The sequence below is a fragment of the Raphanus sativus genome, chromosome 9 (assembly GCF_000801105.2).
Source record: "Raphanus sativus cultivar WK10039 chromosome 9, ASM80110v3, whole genome shotgun sequence".
Classification (NCBI taxonomy): domain Eukaryota; kingdom Viridiplantae; phylum Streptophyta; class Magnoliopsida; order Brassicales; family Brassicaceae; genus Raphanus; species Raphanus sativus.
This window is the reverse complement of record NC_079519.1, coordinates 20857189-20881902: the sequence shown is the minus strand read 5'-3', so window position 1 is coordinate 20881902 and position 24714 is coordinate 20857189. Positions and strand designations below refer to the sequence as shown.

At 33.1% G+C, this 24714-nt stretch overlaps 3 protein-coding genes across 4 annotated transcripts; 2 read left to right on the top strand and 1 right to left on the bottom strand.

The window, feature by feature from the left end:
- Positions 1-6218: 6218 nt before the first annotated feature.
- LOC108830265 (lipid transfer protein EARLI 1) lies at positions 6219-7077 on the bottom strand. Its single transcript, XM_018603867.2, has one exon. It carries the CDS (start codon positions 6999-7001, stop codon positions 6492-6494), a length of 510 nt encoding a protein of 169 aa, XP_018459369.2. The 5' UTR covers positions 7002-7077; the 3' UTR covers positions 6219-6491.
- An 8748-nt stretch (positions 7078-15825) lies between these two features.
- LOC108824839 (uncharacterized protein At2g29880-like) lies at positions 15826-16877 on the top strand. Its single transcript, XM_018598218.2, has 2 exons — positions 15826-16223; positions 16305-16877. The coding sequence occupies exons 1-2, from the start codon at positions 15894-15896 to the stop codon at positions 16875-16877; spliced, it is 903 nt and encodes a 300-aa protein (XP_018453720.1). The 5' UTR covers positions 15826-15893.
- A 756-nt stretch (positions 16878-17633) lies between these two features.
- On the top strand, positions 17634-18678 carry LOC108824838 (uncharacterized). 2 transcript variants are annotated; one of them, XM_018598217.2, is made up of 3 exons: positions 17634-17702; positions 17782-18010; positions 18434-18678. In XM_018598217.2, the coding sequence occupies exons 1-3, from the start codon at positions 17634-17636 to the stop codon at positions 18583-18585; spliced, it is 450 nt and encodes a 149-aa protein (XP_018453719.1). In that variant the 3' UTR covers positions 18586-18678. The 2 variants fall into 2 exon arrangements, 1 of the variants encoding a protein (XP_018453719.1); XR_008938741.1 differs by lacking the exons at positions 17634-17702; positions 18434-18678 and adding an exon at positions 18092-18230 and having other exon boundaries at positions 17905-18010.
- The last annotated feature ends 6036 nt before the right edge of the window (positions 18679-24714 follow it).

Below are 24714 nucleotides of genomic sequence, written 5' to 3'. Positions count from 1 at the left end.
TAGCGAGAGTGATCATCTATAAGCACAAATATGTATCTCTTTCTAGATGGTGTTTGAGGAGAGATATGACCACACAAGTCACCATGTAATAAATCAAGTAATTTTCCGGCTCGATAAGGTGTTGCTTGCGGGAATGAGTGCCTTGCTTGTTTACCAAGCAAACATGATGAGCACATTTCTCTTTTGATCTCGATCTTAGGTATACCGAGCACATGTTCATTCTTGATCATCTTAGCCATTGAATCTCTCCCTATGTGCCCTAGACGTGAATGCCAACAAGTCGAGTCACTCAAAGTAGCAGCTTGGAGGCATATTGGATCAACAATATTATTGAGAACTTTATATAACCGGTTCCTCGACCTCTTAGCCCTTGTTATAAGTCTTCCATCTTTGTTTTTTAGAATAAGATAGTCGTCTTTCATTCTAACATCGCAACCGTATTCAGTAGCTTGCCAAGACTTATAATGTTGCTTCTTAAATTTGGTATGTAGTAGACATCGGCTATGACTTTCTTCACTCCATCTTTGCTACAGAAAAGAATTGAACCTTTTCCCTTGATGTCAATACGTGAATCATCTCCAAACCGCACTTTTCCTGTTATTGACTCATTGATCGTCTTGAAATAACTCATTTTCCCAGTCATATGGTTACTTGCGCCATTGTCCAAGTACTAAACGTTCTCGGAGTCGGTCTCAAGCTCATGTGGATTAACGTTCTTCTCGTTCAAATACACAATCTCATTCATCATCAGTTCTTCATCCTTTGTTGTGTCATCCTCCATCTCTTTAGTCTATGTGGCCCTTGTAGTTTCAACAAGCGATAAGGACATGTGGATGCATAGTGTCTGTTCTTATCACAGCGGAAACATGCAATCTTCGACAAATCATTATCACCATAGTGTTGATCATTGTATCTCTCATTATACCATCCACGGTATCGTCCTCTTCCTCTGCCTCTGTTGTAGTATCTTCCTCCACATCCCCTACCGCAATAAAATCCGTTGGAGTCGTGGTTTGAGGTAGAGCGAGAGTCCGAATGTGCATACATAAGCTTTTGATTGTCTTGTGTTTCTTCGTCATCCATAGCAATATGTTCCTCAAACGTTTTAATACGTCTGATGGTCTCTTCAAAACTAGTAGTCTTTAGGTCGAGCCTGCTCCAGCGATGCCACAATATGAATGTACTTTTTCCGAGGAAGACTTGAGAGAAACTTCTTAACCATCTTAGTTTCTTCGATGCTTCCTCCAAGAGCGGTTGACTTTGATGAAATTTATGATATCCTTCCTACAAAATCATCGATCTTCTCATCATCTTTCATTCTCAATCTATCGAATTCATACATGAGAGTCTGTAGACGAGCCTCACGAACCCTATATGTACCCATGTGTCTCGACTTTCCCAAACTTTCTTTGCAGTGTCTAACTCTCCTACCTGTAGTATGAGTGTCTCAGGTAAAGATTGAAAGAGTACTGCAATTTCCGTGTTGTTCTTCTCATCATCGGTGGATTCTTCTTCGACGATGTCCCATATTTTATGCAATTTGAGCATGAATTTCATCCTTATTGCCCACACAGTGTAGTTAGCAGAGTTCAGCGTCAGACAACTAAAAGAAGAGAGTCCACCATCTTTAGATTTCGTCGTAACCGTAGTTAAATCTCCCATCCCTTATATCTTGCCTAGATCGAATCATGGTTTTCTCTGATACCAAATGTAGAATTCGATTATGCAAAACTCAAACACACTTAATAAGATTTTGCTCTCTTATTAATCTCTCTTAAAGCTTTAGAAAATCCCTCAAAACTAAAGCACATAAAACTCATATGTTGTATCACACATTGATACCTCCATATATAAAATGAAGTCCTAAACTCACAAAACATCTGATATTTAGATAACTCCTAAATATCAAAGACTTTCCTATTTTCCTAATCCATATCTTGGTAGAAAATATATTACTTTATCTCTCAAGTAATTTCAAGCTGATCCAACAAATGTAAATTAAGGTTCATGCATATTCGGGTTGTACGATTATTGATGATGTGAATATGAATTATATTAAGCTCAATACCAGAAGTAAGTTGACGTATGTGGGGACACGGGGTCTTTGGAGCCAGTCTTGTAAAGATATTTACAGATCTATTCGCAAATAATGGGGGTGATTGGTTGTAACATGTGACTTTAGCTTTAATTTCTATTTACAACAACTTAAGTTACCAATCATGCTTTAAATAGTTTTTAAAGCTAAAGTCAATAAAATAAAAATAAAATGGTTGTAGAAGACTTATTTTCTAAAGCAAAATAATGGCTGTAGGAATTTATTTCCTTTTTAAAATATTGTTGTAGGAATATATTTCTTTTTTTATCATTTCTCTTATTTAATTTCTACAACTACATTGGATACAACTACATCAAAAAACTCTACAGTCTAAATTCTACAGTAAATTTTCTACAACTACAATTCAACCAATCGGCTCCAATGTAAAACATACTGAAACAAAACATAACTACAAAGCTAAATAGAAGCACCCATGTTCGAGCAAACTTCAGTACACAATAAGAAGTATTCGTTTAACAACGTGACACCAGACTCGGTAAATAATGGCTTGCCCAAAGCCTGGTTCAAAGAGAATAGACCTCAACACAAAGGAACCTGAGAGAGAAACATCGATAGCCACAACCCCGGCCAAGCTAGCAAAGCAAGCCTCAATAAGCTCACAACACTTTGGAAAGGAGAAACCATGGAAACGCCACACCACCAAACCTGCACCAAAGGAGAAAGAGGCAAACCAGCACTACTCTGAGATACAAAGTGGATAGAAACGAGCCCGAGATCACGTCTCTAAAACTGGGCAGCTCGTATATGCGTGGTCAGCTCTATATGCATGCACCGGCACAAAAGCAAGAGGGCCATGTTTGACAAAGCCAAAGAACATTTGCTCCCTACTCATCCACCACGTAGAACTTGTAACATATCTACTTTGACCGGAAGCGATGACCATGTCGATAGAACCACCGAGAGTCTAACCCGACAGATCTAAATGAACCGAAGATGTCAGACACTAAGAAGGAGAGAGACAGAAGAACCTACTCCAGTGATACCAAAAGAACCCATCTCCGGCACATATACCATGAGAATAGCTCACCCAAGACGAAGAAGGAGGAGAGATGGAATATGAAGCCCGCCAACACCTGCTTCAACATCAAGATCTAGACCCCAGATCGAAGGTTCCGTTAACTTTTATTTGGAGAGGTTAAATACCACCGTGGTGACAGAGATTCGAACTCGAGACCTCTGGTACTCATCTGCAGGGAGTACCACTGAGATATAAACACTTCTCTAAAAATTAGGGCCGTCTCGATAAATCTATGGACCCTGTTCAAAATATATTAATGTATATTTAACGATGTAATAGAGTAGATTTATTTATATAATTTGAGATTTTTTTTTGAAATTATCAGCTCTAAATTTGATACTATGTTTAAAATTTTTGATTTTATATCAAAACTTATATATTTATTTTCAAAACTTCTTAATTTATTTTTATTTTTCAACTCGAATCTTGTTCGACCGTGCACGTGCTGTTAGACGATCCTGCTAAAAATGTTAAAGTAAACTTTTATAATGACTAACTCCACCATGTTATGTCGAAAACCCTACCTCCAACTTGGATCTACAGATAGTTTACACTGTTTGTCCCTATGCCTATGTAGGAGTTTTTATATAGAGATGCGAAGTACCACCACGGTGATAGATGTTGGAACTCGGTACTTTTACCACTCTGAGAAGAAAGCACCACTAGGATACAAGCACTTTTCCTTCAGAGTTATCTTTTATTTCATTGCCTAATTATTTGGGATTATATTTGTAAAATAACTTTGCAAGACTGGCTTCGAAGACCCCGGTGTCCCCACATTCGTCAACTTGCTTGTGAAAGTGAGCTTAATGTAACTCACATTAACATCTTAACGGGTCATACAACCCGAACACGCATGGACTATAATATACACTAAGTAATAATCCGTGCTTTGCGCCGAATATGATTATTAGTTTGTTATTCTTTAATAAGGAGACATTAAATCCGTTTAACTAGATATCGGTTTGGTTTTAGATTGATTTTTTTAATCTCCTAAAATATAGCTATAATTCTAAATTAATATTTATTTTGGTTTGGTCAGTTCAAACTGTTGATGTTTTTAGTTTTTCAGTTATAAACAAAAAATATTAATATTTGTTTGGTTTTATGTTGTATGAGTTTTATATAGTTCTGATTTCGAACCAATGGTTTCACATTATCGTTTCTAAACATATAATAATTAAAGAAAAGGAAAATAAAATTATTAAGACAAATCATTTCCCTACGATTTGGTCGATAGTGAAAAAAAAATTTAAAAAGCAGAATATTTCAACTTCCAAGAGGATTAGATATTTCAGTTGTAATGAATATTTAGTTATATAGGTGTTTACGCCAATGTCCACTCCACATGTATATGTATGTAAAGTATATAAAAGTGGTTTATAAATATATAAAGATACTGTTAATTAATATTAAGTGATATTTTTATTCAAAATAACACATGAAAGATATTTAAAAAAAAATAATAATAATTCTAGACATTAGTAATTTTTTCATATAAAGAAAATCAAATTGTATCCGTAAATAGGAGTGGGTACGAATAAAATAACTGGGTATTTGGAAGTATTAGTATCGATTCGATCGGTAGCCATCCGGGTACTCGGTATCTCGGGTATCTGGAAATTTTCACGGATATCCGATTTGACCCCTAAATAAAATAAAAAAATTTAAAAATAAATGAGGAATATAAAAATAATATAAAATAATAATACTTTATTACAAAAATAAATTATTATTTAACTATTTAAATTTCAATACATAATATAGTAAATTTAATACATAAAATATTACAAAACTTATATAAACTATAATATATATACCCGGATATTTGATTCTAAATATGCATATAACAGATCAAACCGGATATCCTTTTCTACAATATTATTACTTTTTATTTGCTTTGTTTTTATTGATATTGCATTTTATTATTTGATTTTCTTCATAGGAAAATGGATATCCGGATTTTTGGTTCGAATAAAAATAGATAACGAATCGAATCAAAAATTTAATAATATTTTGCATAGCCTATAGTAAATAATAAAAAAAAAAAATATATATATATATATATATATATATATATATATATATATATATATATATATATATATATATATATATAATTGGACTTTCAATTTGTTATCCGTTTTAATTCGAATCAAAAAAATTTGGATGGTGTGAGTTTTATTAAAATCTTACATGTGAGTTTTATGTTGAAAAACAGAATCTAAAGTACATAGTGTAAATATATTTATGTAGAGTTTGGATGAAAAATTCTTTACACGTGACACGTACTCATTATTGAGTGAACACATTTATTATAATGTTTTTTTTGTTTAATATATAAGGGATTCGTATGGATGATAAAACCGGTTATCATAAAAATAGCAAGAATGAAAATGACATACTCCACATATGATGGTTAGTGTTTCTCATCACTGTATCACTATATGAACACATATTTAATATACTGCACCTTTTGAAACAGGAGAAAGCACACAAAACATATCTTTAAAAATTTTAGTCATGGGGTTATACTTGTTAAATTTTTTAAAATATCATAATATGTCAAAATTAGCTTGTAACAAATCATTGAATAAAAATCAGTGTTTATTCTAAATAACTTTATAATAAAATATTATATTTATGTTCTCTTATTTTACGTTGGAGTTTGGGATTACTTAATTAGAAATAAAACTAATCATTAAATACTAATTTTTGTTATATCTTTTTTTCTAATAAAAATCTTTGGGACCAAAACGCGTAATTCTTCCACTCATAATCAAAGTATGTAGTATATTCATCTTTAATTGTACTAATATTCTCATCTCTATACATAAAACAACCGCATTTCCTTCGAACACACTAGAAGAAATTGACCACATACATAAGACTTACTGATCGGACTTTTGAGCAACCGACATGCTCATTCTCAGCTGAACATAATATAATGTACAACTACACCACAATTTCAGAGAAAGAGTCATCGTTTTAAAAATTACATTTACGTATTGTGTTTAGAAACTAGACATGTAACCGTTTCGTTTATATCATAGTGATATTATGTCAATCTGAAGACTGTACCAATAATCCAAATGCAAGTATTTGAAACTAAGACGTTTGTTACAAAATCTATTTCATTAAACAGACCGAAAATAGGTATAGATAGCTACATAAACATACAAGCACCAACGACAGGGAAAACTTACAACAAAGAAAAGTATGAAACTCTCACGCATTTATTATATCACTTAAAACAAAATTAAAATTAAAATATTGACCTCTAGCTTGCATGTTTTTATTCAAACCATAAATATATTTTGAAGAGGAAACTGTGTGCACGTCGTATGCATAGCTAAGTCAAGTGCATTCGAAACCGGACGGAACCTTCTTGTTACACTTGTTGAGAAGAACGCTGAGAGATATAGGAACATTAAGGTTGATTCCAAGAACGTTAACCTTAAGAGCTGTGCAGAGACAAACTGCAGCCTCGAGGTCAGCCAAACCTTGAACAAGCGAGCAGCATGGTTGTGCTGATGGCTGACCCAAATTTATGTTTAGTAGGCCGCTTAGAACATTTCCGCATACACCAAGTTTAAGGACATCTATTGGGCAATTTCCTGATGAGCCAGGGGTGCTCGGAGGTGTTACAGGCCTAGGGTTTGGACTTGGGACCGACGGACTTGGAACAAACGGACTTGGGACATGCTTGGGGGGCCTGGGACTTGGTTGCGGCTTAGGCTTAGGACTTGGGCCCGGCTTGGGTTTGGGACTTGGGCTGCAGCCACAATCAGTTGCAGCAGTCAACGTGAAAAAGAGGATGTTTAGAGCGAAGAAAAGAGCGAGACAGGCTGAGTTCTTTGAAGCCATTCTTTTTCAAAAGATAAAACACAATGTTATAAGGACTATTGAGTGTTTCTGAGAGAGAGAGATGAAGAAAAATGAAGAGAAAGTGTGGCTATTTATAGGGGTTTGTAAGGATGTGAAGAGTACCAACTTGTTTTAGAATTAATTATATCATTCTATAAAGAAAAGAATCTGATCCTTTATTGACATAAAATTAAGAGAGAGAAAATTGATTTGCGCATTCATCTTTGTCTTATTGTGTCACATTGTCAATGATGTCACGATCATCACCATCATGAGTTCATGAGCCCATTGCACCTTTATTCAGTCTTTGACTCGTATTCATATCACAAGTTTACAACACGGCTTATATAACTTTCACATCTGATATATAAATCCCAGCAAATACGTACAAAATGTTTTATCATGGGAGTGTTTTCAAAATTTCTTTTCTTCTTATGTTATAACTTATAAATTAGGAGGACATCAATATCCAGGATGATTGGGGTTGGGCTTTGAATCTCATGTGTAACGGAATGTTTTGTATACATGGACAAAAACGTTGCTGGAAAAGATGGGATATTTTTTCTGCAAAAATGTTGTGAATTTCATTTGTTTGTAAATGTTTCAAAGGTAGATTTCGCACTAGTAAAACTTTGGCAAAAAATGAAAACCAGGTTAGACCATAACATATAGCTTTGATAGTTATTGGTGAGTTATTCATAAGCCGCACTTGCATCAAGTGAATTTTTTTTGTCTTAGTGTTGCCCAGTATGGTGTATCTGACAGTATGATCAATACTCTTTAAGACAGTGGATGGATGAGTTGATGTCCTCTTGTGTAGTCTCTTGTTCCGCTCCGCCCAAATCCCATATATAAATTGCTTGGGAGGCTATTCGGCTTGAGAACTCTTGGAACATTCACATCTTTTATGGAAAGCCAATCTGAATGCTATCCAAGTGACAAAATAGCTGGAGTTGGATTTAGTATTTTAAGAACCATTTCCCAATGTATGCTCACTTACTTCGCATGGAAGAATAAATTATTCGTTTTCTTTTATGAGTTGTCAGTGATGCCCCATATAAGTAGCTGATATCTTGTAGGAAGCATGTCCAAGTGTTCAACCCACATAGTACATCATTGTTTTGGAATAGTACCTTTGAACCACATATTAGATGTCCCTTGATGTTGGGGGGTTCTCTGTTTCGCAAAACCACCCCCATTTTAGAAGCCGAGAAACTAAACAATTCACATTCATAAATGGAGTATAAATATTCGTTTCAGCTGCTGAAATAACCAGAAATAGGAGAGTAATGAGGTGCATATGTAATGCTTCTTCTGCCTCCTACCTAATAACACCTCTGAGATTCCATCCCGATGGGCAACTAACATCTGCAGCATTTGCATTCAATGGAGTTGAATATTCTTTTGGACCAAATTCTCCTTGTGTCTGGTCATTATTATGTAGTCTTGGTTATCTTCTTTGTTGGGGTCAAAAACGGTCCCAACGAAATTAACTTTCGAAAATATTTCTCGAAAAAGATAATTCTCGTAAAAATTGCTTAAACTAATTTTTACGATAAAATTCTTGAATAGATTTGTCCGCAGCGTCGAAACAAGCTCCAATGGTTCGTGTTGACAACAAAGTTAGTATCAAAACATTCAATAAAAATATACGTCTTAAGAATTTCTACGTTTTCAAGGAAAACTTATACGAAAAAACTTGCGGGAGAATCTTGTTTTAAAAACAACGATTTCTTAAATCAACGATTTAAGAAAATCAACGATTTCTTAAAATTAACGATTTCTTAAATCTACGATTTCTTAAATCTACGATTTCTTAAAAATCGTCTCCTTGCAAAAGGTTCCGCGACTAAACAAAGTTCTCGTTTAAACACGATCATCGGAGATAACAAAAGATCGTTAAACCACGAGGATGTGGTTTGGCAATCGCGGAACAACCAAGGGGTCATACAAAGCTCGGTCTATGGAGCTCGATCGCTATAGCTCCATAGACCGAGCTCGGTCTATGGAGCTCGATCGCTATAGAGACCGAGCTCACCAGACCCGTCTTGGCGAGGGCTTCAATTTGATATCTTGATCGTTTTCTGGGTCCTTACGGTTTGAGAGAACGGCCTCTTTGAAGTTCCAAGGCAGATTTCTTAAAATCTTGTTTTAAGACAACGATTCTTTAAAACGACGATTTCCTAATCAACGATTTAAGAAATCAATGATTTCTTAAAAACGATGATTTCTTAATCAACGACTTAAGAAATCAACGATTTCTTAATCAACGACTTGAGAAATCAACGATTTAAGAAAAGAAACGATTTCTTAAAGTCAAACAGAACTTTGTTATCAAAGGACCAAACCTCCGCAAACAAGCATCCTAAGAGAACCGTAGCTTTGCGATAGGTTCAAACACTTGGATAACGGACCTCAGACCACGGCATAAACCCGATCGCGATGGCAATCGGATCACGAACGATAGCTCGGTTGCTATAGCGAACGGATCATGAAACCACGCTCGGTCGCTATAGCGACCGAGCTACGGACAAAGTTCGGTCGCTATAGCGATCGAGCGTTCGTACATCGATCATTCTCCGAAACGTTTGAAGCCTTCCGAAACGACGATACGACGTAAATCTATGCATTCTCGACTATCTGTATAGCCGTTCTCCGCAACTCACGACTATCCGTTTCTTGATCTCTCGATCAAATGGAATCGTCCGTTTGGTTTACGATAAAATCGCGGAAACTTAACCTTATCGGAGAAATCGTAAAAGCGTCTCAAATCAAAAATACGGCCCAAAGGGGTCCTAAACTTGATTCGAGGCCCACTTACGATTTCTTAAAAACCCATAAACCTTATGACGGTTTATGCTTGGAGGATAAGCATCAGTTTCCGCGGAAAAAAATGGAAACTTTCCGCAGATAATCATGAAACTCGGAAAAAATGAAATATTCCCATTTTTTCGACTATGACGGCTTAAGGGCAAAAGGGGGAAGCGTAAACCGACCTTAGAGGGAGTATATAAGGAGTTCAAGGCGAGAGGCATAGAGGCATCACGTTCCAGAGAAACTTAGCACTTAGAGCAATTTAGGCAACTTTCCGTTTTTGTTTTCGAGCAGCGAATCAATTAGGTTTAGCCACTTTCGGGTATTAGAACTAGGGATTTCGCCGACAGCTCTCGTAGCCGAAGCACGTTACCTTGCTATTGTAACGCTCATACGCAGATTCGGAATAAAATTCTTCTTGCTCTCTTTCTACGATTTATATTTTATTTTTCCATTGTTATCGTATTCTGATTACTTGACGTGTGGTTTCTCAGAAATCCGGGACTTTCTGGGAAATTAGGGTTTTCCTAGTTTCCTTATTTATACGAAATATTGACGGTGCGAATTTCGGTTCCCACATCTTTCCTTCTAAGGCCAAACTTCTAGGATAAAATAATGTCAGATTCTTTGTGATTTCACAGAAAAAGAAGCAAGATAATCAAAAAGATGAAAAGTCATGCTTTATTGATATTAAGACAATGAGTACAATATATCAGTGTATAGACACTAGTTTTAGTTGTTACTCCTTAATCTAAGAAGAAGAAAAGGTTATTGTAAAATAGAGAGTTATGTAGTCCTTGCAGAGATTTATGTTAGATTTTATTTTGGATATGGGAAGATAGATCCTTCATCCTTCTTTATCTAGAAGTTTTTTAGGCGAGGTAGGAAAAACTCATGATCTGAAGGCAAGAAACCGTAAACCTTCAAACATAAGAAATACTTTCTGTTTTATCGAAGAAGATCTACTCCTACATTAAAATCCCCCAAATTGGAAGATACTTGTTAACGAGAGGATGCAATTTAGTTAAGCAGTTAAATAGCATATCGATTAACATATATTTTTCTCAGATTAAAATATATTATTACAAATAAAATCAAATTAATTTTTTTTTGAAAAATATTTTATATATTTTCTTTTTCTATTTTTTTCTGTAACCAAAACTCAGCTATTTTAGATACCATTAAAACTTTCATTTTTATTGTCTTGACTGATTATATATATAGCACATAATATATAGTAAATAAAACTAGAGATTGACCCGCACATCCGTGCGGATATTAATTTTTATTTTTCTATAAATTTTTTTTTTCATTATTTGTATTATATAATTTATATTTTTCATAATATAATTAATCGAATAATTATTTAAATATGTTTAGGTTTTTATACATTAGAACCGAACCTGAATCAAAATAAGGTAATATGGTTATTTTTAGTTATTTTTGGTTAGGTTTGGTATGAATTCAAAATACCTAAACTGAATCGATTAATATTATTACTTTTGGTAGACATATCTGAACCGGCCTCAAATACATTAGTTTTTTGGATATTTGTAGGTTTCTATATATCAAAATTGAATTCATCTTGATTTGGTAAAACCCGATTTGAAATCCTACATGAAGATTTATAATACCTAAATGAAACCTAGTTTCAAAACTCAAAAAACTTGATACTTGAAAGAAATAATCCGTAGCTGAAAAGGTACCTGAATGTCTATGTTTAACTGATTATATAAACAAACAAAATTGTTAACCATTTTGAATTTCTGTCACAAATCAAATAATTTCATTTAAATATGTTAAATTACTATAGTTAATATGTAAAATGCTGTCAAAATAAAAAGTTATTAATGAAATAGTTATAAAAGTGAGAAAATGAATGTAAAAAATAAAATAAAAAATATTGAAAACAATTAAGTTTAATTTTGTAGTTCTATAATAAATGATGTGAATTTATTTAGTAAAGATATTATATGAAGTGATGAGAATTGGTTAGAAATAGAATGGAAATCTCTAAAAAAATCACTTAAAATAGGGCAAGTATTAATTTCTATTATTATCCATGTTTTCAAACATATTTCATTAAGAATACTACTAGATTTTGATCCGCGCTTTCAAAGCGGGTTTATTTTCCTTTTTTTTTAAAATTGACAAATATTTAGTAAATGTCATATTTTCATATATTTGTTTTTTTTTTATAAAAGACTTAAACTTTTTATCTTTCTTTATCGTGTTTCATTTTAAATGAGTATAGACCTGAGCATAATATCCGGACCCGAAGAACCAACCCAAAACCGATCCGAAAATCAGGGTTCCGAACCGATCAGACCCGGGGTAAATATCCGAATGAGTTCTAAATTGCTATATACGAAGAACCGATCCCGAACCCGACCCGAACCGAGAACTGAATGAGTACCCGAAGATATCCGAAATGTGAATATATATCTAAAAATATATGTTATAATTATATTTATAATTATTTTAATATTTTAAATTAATATTATAAGTTAACTATAGTAGTTATTTTCGGTACTTTTGAATATTTTTGGATAAAATATGATAGTTTGGATAAAAGTTTACCCAAAAAAACTGTATAGAATGGATATTTTTGGTTACTTTTGAATTTGAACCGAATCGGATACTTTGGTTACTTTGAGTACAAATAACCGAACCCGTTTTAGATACTTCGATTATTTGGTTATTTTTCTGGTTCTTATGCATGAGAACCGAACTCACCCGGATCCGGAAAGACCCGATTCGAACCCAATCCAAAATTTTATAATACACGAATGGGGTTTAATTTCAAAACCCGAAAACCCGATACTCGAAAGAACCGATCCGTACCCGAATGAGTACACAAACGTCCAGGTCTAATGAGTATTTATGTTTAGAAAATTAAATTTTATCTTTTAATGAATTTAGTTGGTATAACTCTGATAAATTAATTTTATTATGTGGTTAATTTTTTAAATAAAAAATTATAAACTTTTAATAAAGATTTATATTTTTCAATGAAAAAATTCCAATGAAAAAATTCAAATTTTTTATGAATGCTTAAATTATATTAAAAAGAAAAAAATATAATAATTAAGTGATTAATTTTTGTTCACTACACAAAATATTAAGAATGGTTGAAAATAAATTATTTGAACTTGCAAAAAAAAAAAAAGAATCGGATCTGATTTTTTAATCGGCCCAAATGGCCCAAGAGAAATCTGATATGGGCAGTGGGCTGGATCCAAAAAAATGACCCAATATAGATTTGTTATTAATATTATTTGATTGCCCTTAATGAAATATGCAATTTTAGTTAAAGAAAGAGTAGGTTTAGGTAAAAAGCACAATAGGATCCTGCTTTAATAGTATAGATTCAAGTTTCCAAACAATCTCAATGTGTACTTCAACTTTAATAATATAGATGTAAGAAAAAATCTTGTGATGTTTTGTGTTTTGAACATCGAAGATAAGAACGCATAGATGATATTTTGTGACATGCTCATAATTTTTGAAGTAATACCAAAAATTTAACTATTTAGAGTTTTAATAATTTTAACATTGGTTAATTGTGTTATTAGAAACTTTTTTTTTCATCAAACGGCTATTCTATTAATTACTCAAACTTGAGATGATCTAGGAAACCAGACCGGAACAGAACAACCAATGTAATACAACTTCCTATGGAAAGATCTTGCTATCTTAGCTAATGAATTAGATGATACATTTTGAGACCGAGGAACATAAGTCAATGTGAACTCTGTGAATCTTTCTTTCAACTTCATCAACTCCTTCAGCTCAGTGGAGAAGTTCGGCCATGTGCTAGAATCTTGGATCATTGCAATTAAATCTTTACAATTGGCCATGTCTTATTAGTAACTTAGAGGAAGTATTACACAAACAATTATATCATAGATAATTTTATTTACCTTATAAGAATTCACGTATAACTGCACAATTTTAAGCCGTCCTTTGAAATCTACATTTTTAGATCTATGTTTGACGGTACTCTTTGCAATCATGTTAAAATTTCTTGTAAGTTTTTTATTCGATTAAGTTTACATTTAGCCTTTTTGAAATTTAAAATTCAGTTCTTTTGGTGTATAAAAATTAATGAACTATACTTAAACCACTGAATTAAATAAGAATTCACGAGCTTAATAGGTTAACATGTTATTCCAATTTCATATTATATTACTAAAAGCATAGAATGATCTTTAACTTCTTTGATTCATATATATTAACTAAAAAGTCGTATAATATGTAGTTTATATTACATTACTACAAACTTTTACAAGTGAGTTTTTGGCAAAAAAAAAGAACTTTTACAAGTGATATACAATCTGAATCAGGACATATGTCCATACTATTTCAAGCATGTGACTATACTATGTAGGATGGCGCATTATAGTGTCGACAGAAGATAATGATGCAATTTCATTTTAAAGTACTATACTACTAGATTAAGACTTACGCCTTACACACAGGCCCGGGTTTGAGAGCAAACATTCAATACATTCATATGGGGCCTATTATTTTTGACAAATTTTAAGGTCTAGTTTTTTTATTGATATTACTTAATAAATATATAAATTTGTTATGTGTATGGTATATTGTCGATAAATAAGGAAGGTGGTGGGAAATATTTTGTGTTATTAAACAAGAGTAAATTTAAAGGCCAAAAAAATATTATGAAGATAACAAAAAAAAAAGAAAATAACCGATTTAGAATAATTATATGGATTGTCTACTTAGTAATGTTTACAATCTTGATTTTAGTTGCCTCAGCCGAAAAAAAACTTCTCGAAGCTCAAGTTGATAAAGTCTTACTTACGGTCAACTATGTCACAAGAAAGATGAAATGGTTTGGCTATGTTGTCGATTGAAAAGGATATGATCAAGAATTTTGATTACGAAAGTTTGATGGATGATTTTTCAGAAAAAAATGCAAGAAAATCTATATTTAAAAACTGATCATATTTTTAGTTTTGAGAATATTGTAATTTTTTAATGATAGATTTGAGTTTTTTATCGATAGATTGTTTTTATATATTATCTAGGGCTTCAGTTTTGTATTTCGTATTGGATCACGAATATCTCAGGACCGGCACTGCTTACACATGGTGAATGTATTGAATAATTACAATTATATATAGTAGTAAATAGGTTGCAAAATATAAATTATAAGTATATAGTAGATAACGGGATAAAGAGATGACCTGCATATTTTTTTTGGTCGCAGATGTTCTTTACTTTGGACTTTCAGTTACCAGATATGATAGGCTAAAAACATTTGGTACATTCATGCCAAAGATTATTAATATGTAGATATATATACTAAGTGTAGGACAGTACTAATTTTTTTTAGAAACAACATTTCCCAATAGCTAATTAACTAACAATACTAAATATTTACATAATTGGTTTAAATTATTTTAGGGGGGGTTATTGAAACTAGAATTTGGAAAGAGTCTATTGATTTTAAAAGTTGACAGATTTTTGAAAGTTGAATTGATTCAACAAATATTCTCTAAATTTCTGTCAAATATTTTGCATTGATTTCCATAGATTGTTATTGAGAATTATGGATTTGAAGAATATTTTTTTTCAAAAAGTTTATCTTTTTATGGTAATAAACAAAATTTACTCTAGGAATTTTCCAAAAGAAATCTCGATGAGAGACAGTACTTCTCGTCCATATATATGAGATCATCTAACTACATTGAGACACAGATTTTCTCTTCGACCTACATACAGGTACTCCACTTCTTCTTACCATTATTTTATAGTCTTTTTATATATTCAGTTGCATAAGATTGTTTTCTAGCTACCATTGTTGACCATATACCATTAGATTATTATTCTACGTGTTGCTTCATGCTTCTGCTTGACTTCTTTTTATATTTTCATCATTTGAATTTTGTTTGTTTTTGCTTTATACGATTGGGACTATTACTTGTGACTGCTACCATTTGATATTTTTGTTTGCTTATGACTTCTAGTTTTCCGTTTGATTTTAGTTTTTTTCATACGATTATGTTCATCATTTACACTAACTATAATTAGCTCTTGAATAAGACTACAATGGGAGACAGAGAAAAAACTAAATATAATCAGTGGAACTTGGAAGAAACAAAAGTACTGGTTGAATTACTTGTGGAGGGAATTAAACGTGGATGGCGTGATGCTAGTGGTCTAATAAACAAGGCAACGGTAGAAAACAAAATACTACCAGTCCTTAATGAAAGAGTTGGATGTGAGAAACTCTATAAGCATTACCAGAGCAGGATCAAGTATTTGAAGACCCTGTACCAAAGTTATGTTGATCTTCAACGTAACAGCTCTGGATTTGGATGGGATTATGAGACAAAAAGGTTTACAGCTTCTGAAGAAGTGTGGCAAGGATATTTGAAGGTATTTTTTCTGTTTTATATAGTTTATATATTATAAACATTCATAATTGTATTTCTTATATATGTTTACGAAAATTTTCAGGCACATCCAAACCACCAATTTATGCGCTATGACTCGCATGAACAATTTGAGGACTTGAAGATTATATTTGATGGAACAACTGCAAATGGTGGCAAGTCACTTGGATTAAGTGATACTACTGATGCTCGTACTAATCTTGTTGGTGATAATCAAGTGAAAGAAACCTTGATGTTTTGTGAAAACAGTGATGATGTTATTGATGTGTCTCCTGTTTTAAAACAAAATCTGAAAGGTCATGCAGAAAAGTTGATCCCAAGAAAGAGAGCTAGAACTGAAGCATGCTACAATTTGGAGGAGCTGAAGAATGATAACAATGATTCCATGGTCACTGTGAGCAATAAGATCCTTAGTATCATCCAACAAAGAGAAGAGAGACAACAAAAGGAGGCTGAGCAGAAAGAAGCTGAGAAAAAGAAAAACAGTGTTTGGGATGCAATGCAAGAGATAACTAACTTGGACCAGCATACCAAGTTTAAAGCTGTGACTCTTATCTATTCTCTGGGCATGAAAGATGTTTTTACAGATATGTCGGTAGAAGAACGCTTTGGTTGGATCCAAACCAATATTGGCTAGAACTGATCACTGCTTCAGCTACAAGTGGTCTTTGTTTTAATTTTATATTTATTTGTTTTTAATGATTTTTGAGACTTTGTTTTGAATTTGCTTGATTTATAATAAACTGGAATTGGATTATATCATTTCTCTCTATTGTTGGTTACTCATTTTAGTGTGCGTAGTTTTTAATCATTTTTAACAGCCTTTTGTTTGTGTGAAGTCATGATTTGTAGTTGCATGTCCTACTTCGTAAGTCCTTATGTTATGTTACGTCTTTATGTTTAGAGCACTACTCTAATAATATTATTATATATATGTAGGTGTGTTGTCATGGAAGTGATCACAGAAGAAGAATCAACCAATATGGAAGATGACGAAACAGATTTGGATATTATGCTACTAATGCTAGACAACATAGCAAGAGTCTCTACGACACCTGTGAATCGCATAGAACATCCCCTTCGTAAGCAAATCACGAACATTGGTTATGAATACATTCAAAAAGCATTGAAGGAAGAACCGGAACATTTTCGATCTTTATATCGTATGTATCCAAGCTCATTTCTCAAGCTATGTGATCTTCTAAGGGTGAAAACATGTCTGCGAGATACCCGGAATATATGCGTTGAAGAGATGGTGGCTACATTTCTCCTAACTATTGGTCAGAGTTCAAAATATTGTTACACAATAGACACGTTCAAGAGATCAGTATTTGCCACTAGTGAGAACTTTCATAAGGTTCTAAAATCACTGAATACTTTAGCGCCAGACCTGATGGCAAAGCCCGGTGTGACAACATGTGCAAAGATAAGAGAAAGCACAAAGTTTTATCCTTACTTCAAGGTACATAGTTCTGATTTTGTCTAAAGTATTATTATTAAAAAAAATATGTGTTTTGTTTGACATCTTTAATTTTTATCAGGATTGCATCGGAGCAATAGATGGCACACATATATTTGCAACGGTGCCAAAATGTGATGTGCCAAGCTATCGTAATCGTAAAGGATTTGTGTCACAAAATGTTCTTGCGACCTGCAATTTTGATCTAGAATTCATGTATGTTCTTAGTGGGTGGGAAGGTTCAGCTCATGATTCAAAAATATTAAGTGATGCTCTAACAAGAAGCACTTGCAGACTAGAAGTTCCAGAAGGTATGGGTGCTATTTTTAATTTCATATTATGAGAATATTCTGTGTTTATATAACTGATTTTCTGATGTTTAAATTCTCTAGGAAAATTTTATCTAGCTGATTGTGGGTTTGCCAACCGTCGGAAATTCCTAGCTCCATTTAGAAGTATTCGGTATCATCTACAAGACTTTAGGGGTGAAGGTCGTGATCCCAGCAACCAGAACGAGTTATTCAATTTGCGGCATGCGTCTTTAAGAAATGTGATTGAAAGAATATTTGGTATCTTCAAATCTCGTTTTCTAATTTTTAAATCTGCACCTCCTTTCGCTTTCAAGACACAGGCAGAGTTAGTTTTGGCATGTGCTGGATTGCATAACTTTCTACGTAAAGAGTGTCGATCAGATATTTTTTCAGAAGAAGTGATCAATGAAAACAATGAAGAAGAAGAAGAAGAAGAAGAAGAAGAAAATGGAGAAATAGGCACTGAAGATGTATGTACTCTTGAATCTCAACAACGAGAATTTGCTAATAACTGGAGAAACATGATAGCTTCCAATATGTGGACAGATGCAGTACAAAATGGAAGTCAAGGGTGATGGTGAAACAGCTCATTTTTATTGATATTATGGTTTTATGTGTCGATGTAGACATATACATCTTGGTCGTTTATTTGTGTTACGTTTGGTATGTTTCTATTCTTTTTTTTTCTTATGACTTTTTGTTTGTTTTCTTCCCAGATGACTGTTATATGATTTTGGTATCTTCACCATTATTGTACCAAATGGTTGTTTTATCAAACGAAAGTTCACCGACAATGTCGTATATCATTAGTCAAACAAGAAAAATATATAATGAGTTACAGAGACTGATGAATATGCCATACGTTTATGTTTTTGTTATTACACAGATTTTAAAATCTTATGTGTATACATGGTATTTTCAAAATCTAGCCTTATGAGTAAAAACATAAAGAATTTACCTTCCAATAACAAGAGAATTTAATAGAATAACAAAATCAACAATAACTAAACTTTTTGAATAATAAAAAATTTGAATAGAATTTAAAAGTCTTAAAACCAATAACAATGGATTTTGGAAAGATTTTAAAAGTCCATAAACTAATAACAATAGATTCTTAAAATTTTAGAATTCTTTCAGAATTCTAAAACCAATAACCCCCCTTATTCTATAAATGGAGTAATTTAGGGGGTCTTATTGGACTGATGATTTGGTAGGATTTTTATTTTTTTTCAAATCTCACCTTATTGGATCTAGTATTTGTAAAAGTTATCTTAAATCCTTGCTTATTGAACTTAACATTTATACAAATTCCATCAAATCCTCCCTTATTGGAAAATTAGGATTTCATTTAACAAAAATCTCAGAAATTATTTGGAAAGGATTTGTAGTTATAATTTGACGAGCATAAATTCCATCCCTCAAGATGGTATTTGAAAAGTTGATCCGAAAAGTTTTTCTTTTCCTCAAAACTTTCGAACAAAACCCAGTTACTGCAGAAATCGTGTTTTCTCAATGTAATTCCTTGCTTCTTTTCTAGGGTATCGATTTATTTGTGCGTGGTTAAAAATGATGGTGGTGTTAAGGTTAGACAACTGGACTTGTGGTTGTGGTTTTATCCCAGGAATAACAGAGTGACCACATAAGGAAGAAGAATTAAAGGAGTTATCAAAAACGAATTGCAGACCATATAGATCAAGCTACTTGATCTAAGCGAATTCACAGCAGATGCTCCTCCTGCTATCTGGTTAGGGAAATATGACATGGTGGCTATACGAGGAGAGCAAGAAGCTGTTGAAGGATTTACAGCACATGCTCCTCCTGCTATCTGGTTAGGGAAACAAGAAGCTAATTAAGAGCAGATACTCCTCTCCACTACAAGTGATTAGGAGCTATCAAAGGATTTAGCCAGAGAAAAAGGGAAAGCAATCACGATCTGAACATAGACGAGAAACGAAGAAGAAAAGCAGCAAGAGTTTTGTCGGTCATATTTCCAGCTATGCCTCACAAGAGTCTCAGGTTGTGTCATCTCATGTTTAGCACATTACACAATCCTTTGTCTTTCGTATCTGCTACTAGCTTGAGAGACACATCTGTATGCGGTTTTGTATAGATGAGCATAACTGACCACAATGCAGAAGTTACACATTTAAGTTGTGCACCAACTGAAGCACTTCTTTGCATAAGTGTTCTTAACTGCAGGTATAAGTTTCCTTGTTCACTCTGTCCCCATGCAGAATATGTAGAAATTTATTTTAGAAGTCCATCTCTTTTGCTAAGCAATCCAAGAGTCTGTATATACCTAATGATGCTCACAAAACTTTCCAAACATAACTCCAGCCCTGAATTAACTGTAGGAGCTTTAGATACGTTGTCAAACTCTCTGTAACTTGGAGTTAATAACTGAAATAACCAGATTGAAGTGGAGTTTCACTAATCTTCTCAATCACTTTGTTAATCTCTATAGCTATCACAAGTCCTTGAAAAATAACAAGAGACAGAACTGGAGATGACAGATATGATGGTTGTGACATCACCTCCACTTTGATCATCCAACATGATTGGTTTATTGAAACCCATATCTAGACTGGAATTTGACCAAAACCAACAATATTAATCCTGAAACTGCCGTATCACTTCCTACCATCCTTGGTAGGCGTAATAATAACGTGGCTGAGATTTGTTTTCTAATATTGTAGACAACACAAAGCGAATGTTTCGTGGTAAACTGGGTGAAACCATTTTTCGAGGAAAATATTAACTTAAAAGATAATCATGCGGTTAAAAAAACCCTACCAAAATCACCCATCTAAATATCCACCAAAATCTTCAAATCCCTATCAAAATCTTCAAATTTCATCCAAATTCCATTAAGTCTTAAATTCCCAAAATTTTCTCAAACCCTCGATACAATAAGCCCCCCTTATTTTTTGTTTGTTCATGACTCCGTTATGGAGTGAAGGATGGATTAGGGTTGGAGCATTTTTACTCCATGTTCACTTTTACTCAGTTTTGAAGGGAAAAAATGGAGTTTTACATTGGAGATGCTCTAACTATATGAAACGATTGTGAGTTTGTTTTCATTTTTAAGTTGTGCGTCTAAGCTACTTTGAACTATAAACTTTATTGGATCATGATTGGTGAAGAGAAAGAGAAGTTAGATCTTTGTCATCGTCACTGTCAGGATGAAGATCCAGCCGGAGTCAACATGCAACCAGTGCTCAATCTCGCCTCAAGCGCCTATTTCATCATTGGCTGTTTACTAATGTGTTTAGTTGTTCAATCTCCGAGAAACCATTCCTCGATGTGACGGAGTTCGAGCCAGTTTTTGTTTGTTTTGTGAAGATGGTTCAGAACTTCGTATAGGAGAACTCCCCGATAGGGAAACCAAATGTGGCTGCTACCGCTGCACGATAGCTCCTCCGACAATAAATTAGATATGTTCGGGTGAATGAGTACAATTTGTTTGACTTAATGTATCTTTCTTAGGCTCTTAGCCAGAGTAGAATTGTGCTATAGAGTCATGTGTATGCTTCAGATTTGTTTTCCTCTTGAAATATTATCATAGAGTAGCTTTTTTAGTTGAGAAAACTGATTTCTGATATAGAATTGTACATGTCTATTGGGTTTTAGGTAAGTGACAAGTTCTTAGAGGGATATATCCCACTCTCTCTGTGCAGGATTGGCTTACTTTGGTTTAGAGACTCTATCTCGGTTCCATAGAAATCCTATTCATATAAGTTGTGCCGATCATGTGTGAATTAAAATCTCTATCTGCTCCATAAGTTTTTAATAGGTTTGGATCTTAAATAATTTGCAGTGTGTCAAATAGCTTTCAGAACATTCTTGAGTTGTCGTTTTTCTCATTTGCAGGAATCAATTCCTTATGTCATGTTTTTGAACATTTCTGTGAACGATTAGTTTTAATTCGCTAGAAGTTAGTTTGACCTACTTCCATTAACTTCTTAGCAATCATGAATATGTCAGTATCCCCAGTTATCCTCTCATCGGGTTTTATATATATGCATAATGTAACTAATGAGTTTCCACTGGCTAATTGGATACAGGGTTCTAGCTCTCTGTTGAGTGCATGATGCAGAAGCCAAGCTGGTGCTGCTACGAAAACTGATTGATCATTCAGTACCTCACCTGGTTGGGAGGCAAAGAATCTGCAAAGCTGATAAAAAAGAAATTAACAAGAGTGTGTAATACCAAGCTAACAACTTAATTTACACAGTCAGGACATCATTGTTTATAGTCGTATTCGCGTACTCATTATTCTTTCTTTTATATTTCATTTCTTTTAAATAATTATAAAAATTAAGATAGATCCAGACCAAGGTATTGTTTTACTGGTATTAGATGACTCTAACTTTCCACCTTTCCATTTGGTGGAGTGTTTTGTTCTAGGAACGATGATATTCGTTCTGAAGTTTAATCATTACTTATTTACAGTTTACTACTTCAAAAGCTCACGTTAATAGTTTATAGGATTGGCCTAAGTAATTAAGTTTTTATTTATTTGGGCTACCACGATCACTGCTTCTAAGCATCATCGTCTACATGAAATGTTTATTCAAACAAGTAAAATCATAACTAATTTAGTGGAAAATATCCTTGAATTATACAGTAATTCCGTTTGGTTGTCAATCAACACGAGAAACAAAAACGCATAAGTAGCTCAAAATATTTATGTTCACATACAATGTATCTTCCATATATTCATTTTGCTATTTTAAATTTATTTTATTTTAATATAAATCATTACAATATATTAGACACAGACACGGTTACATGTAGTGCCTTACGAAAGAATATCAGAATAAACATTAAAATTGTAGTAGGCATTTCTCAAGTAATTTGTCTCAGATTTCTCCCTTGTCCTCTCATTAACATCAAACCTCATATATTTTTTTACATTGCTGATGCAGAGAATAAAGATAAGGAATAAGCTTACACGTATTTTTTTTCAAATAAGCATATGAAAAGTAAGTCTGTTTCCAGAGGTCTGAAATCAAGTACTCGCCTAACTCTAACCATCATAAATTTTCCTTTTATGTCTACAAAGTATTCCATATGGGCAGAGGCATGTACATGGTGCAATAGGGTGTCACTTGACACACCATTAATTAAAAAAATTTAATGTATGCTTATGTGTTTTTATAAATCTGAACCCCCTTAAATTTGACATGTGACACCCCATTAACGAAAGCCCAACCATTTTCTATGAATAAAATATTAAAAGTCCATTAAATTGTCCAGCATAAATAATCAACATTTTTTGGTATTGAAAATTAGAAAAGACTTTAACTTATCCAGCCAAAAGAAAAAAAAAAGAAAACAGGTTTAAGTAAATAATTACATCAAACACAAAGCACAACAAACCTTTAAACGGAATTGGAAACGTCTCGGACTCGCATCCAAATGTTTTCGTCATCTTCTCTATCAGCGTACCAAAAATCAGACGAAGTTTTTCTCTCAATTTCCAACTGTTTATAACTTGTAAGTTTATATTTCTATTTATAATTTAATATGTTTAGTGATCTATCTAGTTCCTGATTATTTTTGGTAAGAATCTTTCTCTTTTTTGGTCAAGAGCAACAGTCTTTCTCTTCTCCATGGAGATTATGCTTATGTTTTTCTAAAGCTTTGAATATTCATTTGAGTTTTGACACAATACTCTTCATACATAATTTGCTGAATTTTTAACGTGTTTTGAGATTATCTTATTTGTTTTTTCTTCTGTTATATATATTTAAACAGAATTGTTATTTTTTGTTGCAGACATAGTTATGGAGAAGTTTTTGAATAATTTGAAAAAAAAGGCGCCATCGACTCCATCGTCATCTCAAAATGATTTAGCTGATTTAGATGATCTACCATGGGATCCTGCCAACCGAAAAAGAATATCAGAATATCATACGAATCAAAGAAACGAGGTAATCCAAAAATATTTGACTAGAGGTCCTTGTCAATCTCGTGGTCATATTTTCAAACAATCAATGGTCGGAGGTGTATTGAGACGATTTAATTCTGCTTGGTTTGATCGGTATTCGAACTGGTTAGAATATATAGTGTGAAGAAAGATGCAGTTTTTTGTCTAAATTGTTATTTGTTCCGGGATAATGCTGAAAAAGGAGGCAGAAATGATGTGTGGACCATTGATGGTTTCTCTAGCTGACATAAGTTTAAAAAACTTTCAGAACATGTTGGAAGTATTAACAGCTTTCACAACACTGCAGTAATGAAATGTGAAAATTTGATGAGATAAGGTCAGTCTATCAAAGAAGCTCTGCATAAACAAGATGACATCACGAAGAATGAGTATCGAATTCGGTTAAATGCCTCCATTGATGTTTCTAGATTTCTAGATTCTTGTTGCGACAAGGATTACGATCTTCTACACTCGACACAAGCGGACATACCTTCGTGCGTATTATTTTTAACTTTAAAAAAATACTTAATCGCTAGGTTTAGTATTAATTTGAAGGTTTTTTAGATTTCTTAATGTTAGTTTCATACCAAATTTTATTTTTAAAGTTATACTGCCGGCATGCGTTCTTATGATTTTTTTTGCTTCTCTAAATAAAATTACAAACCCTTCAGATCAATATATATAATTTATTTTTCACTCTCCTTTCGAATATTCAAAATTATTTACCCCTAAAATTTTGTCAAGATATTGGACTTACATGAGAGATGCGTTG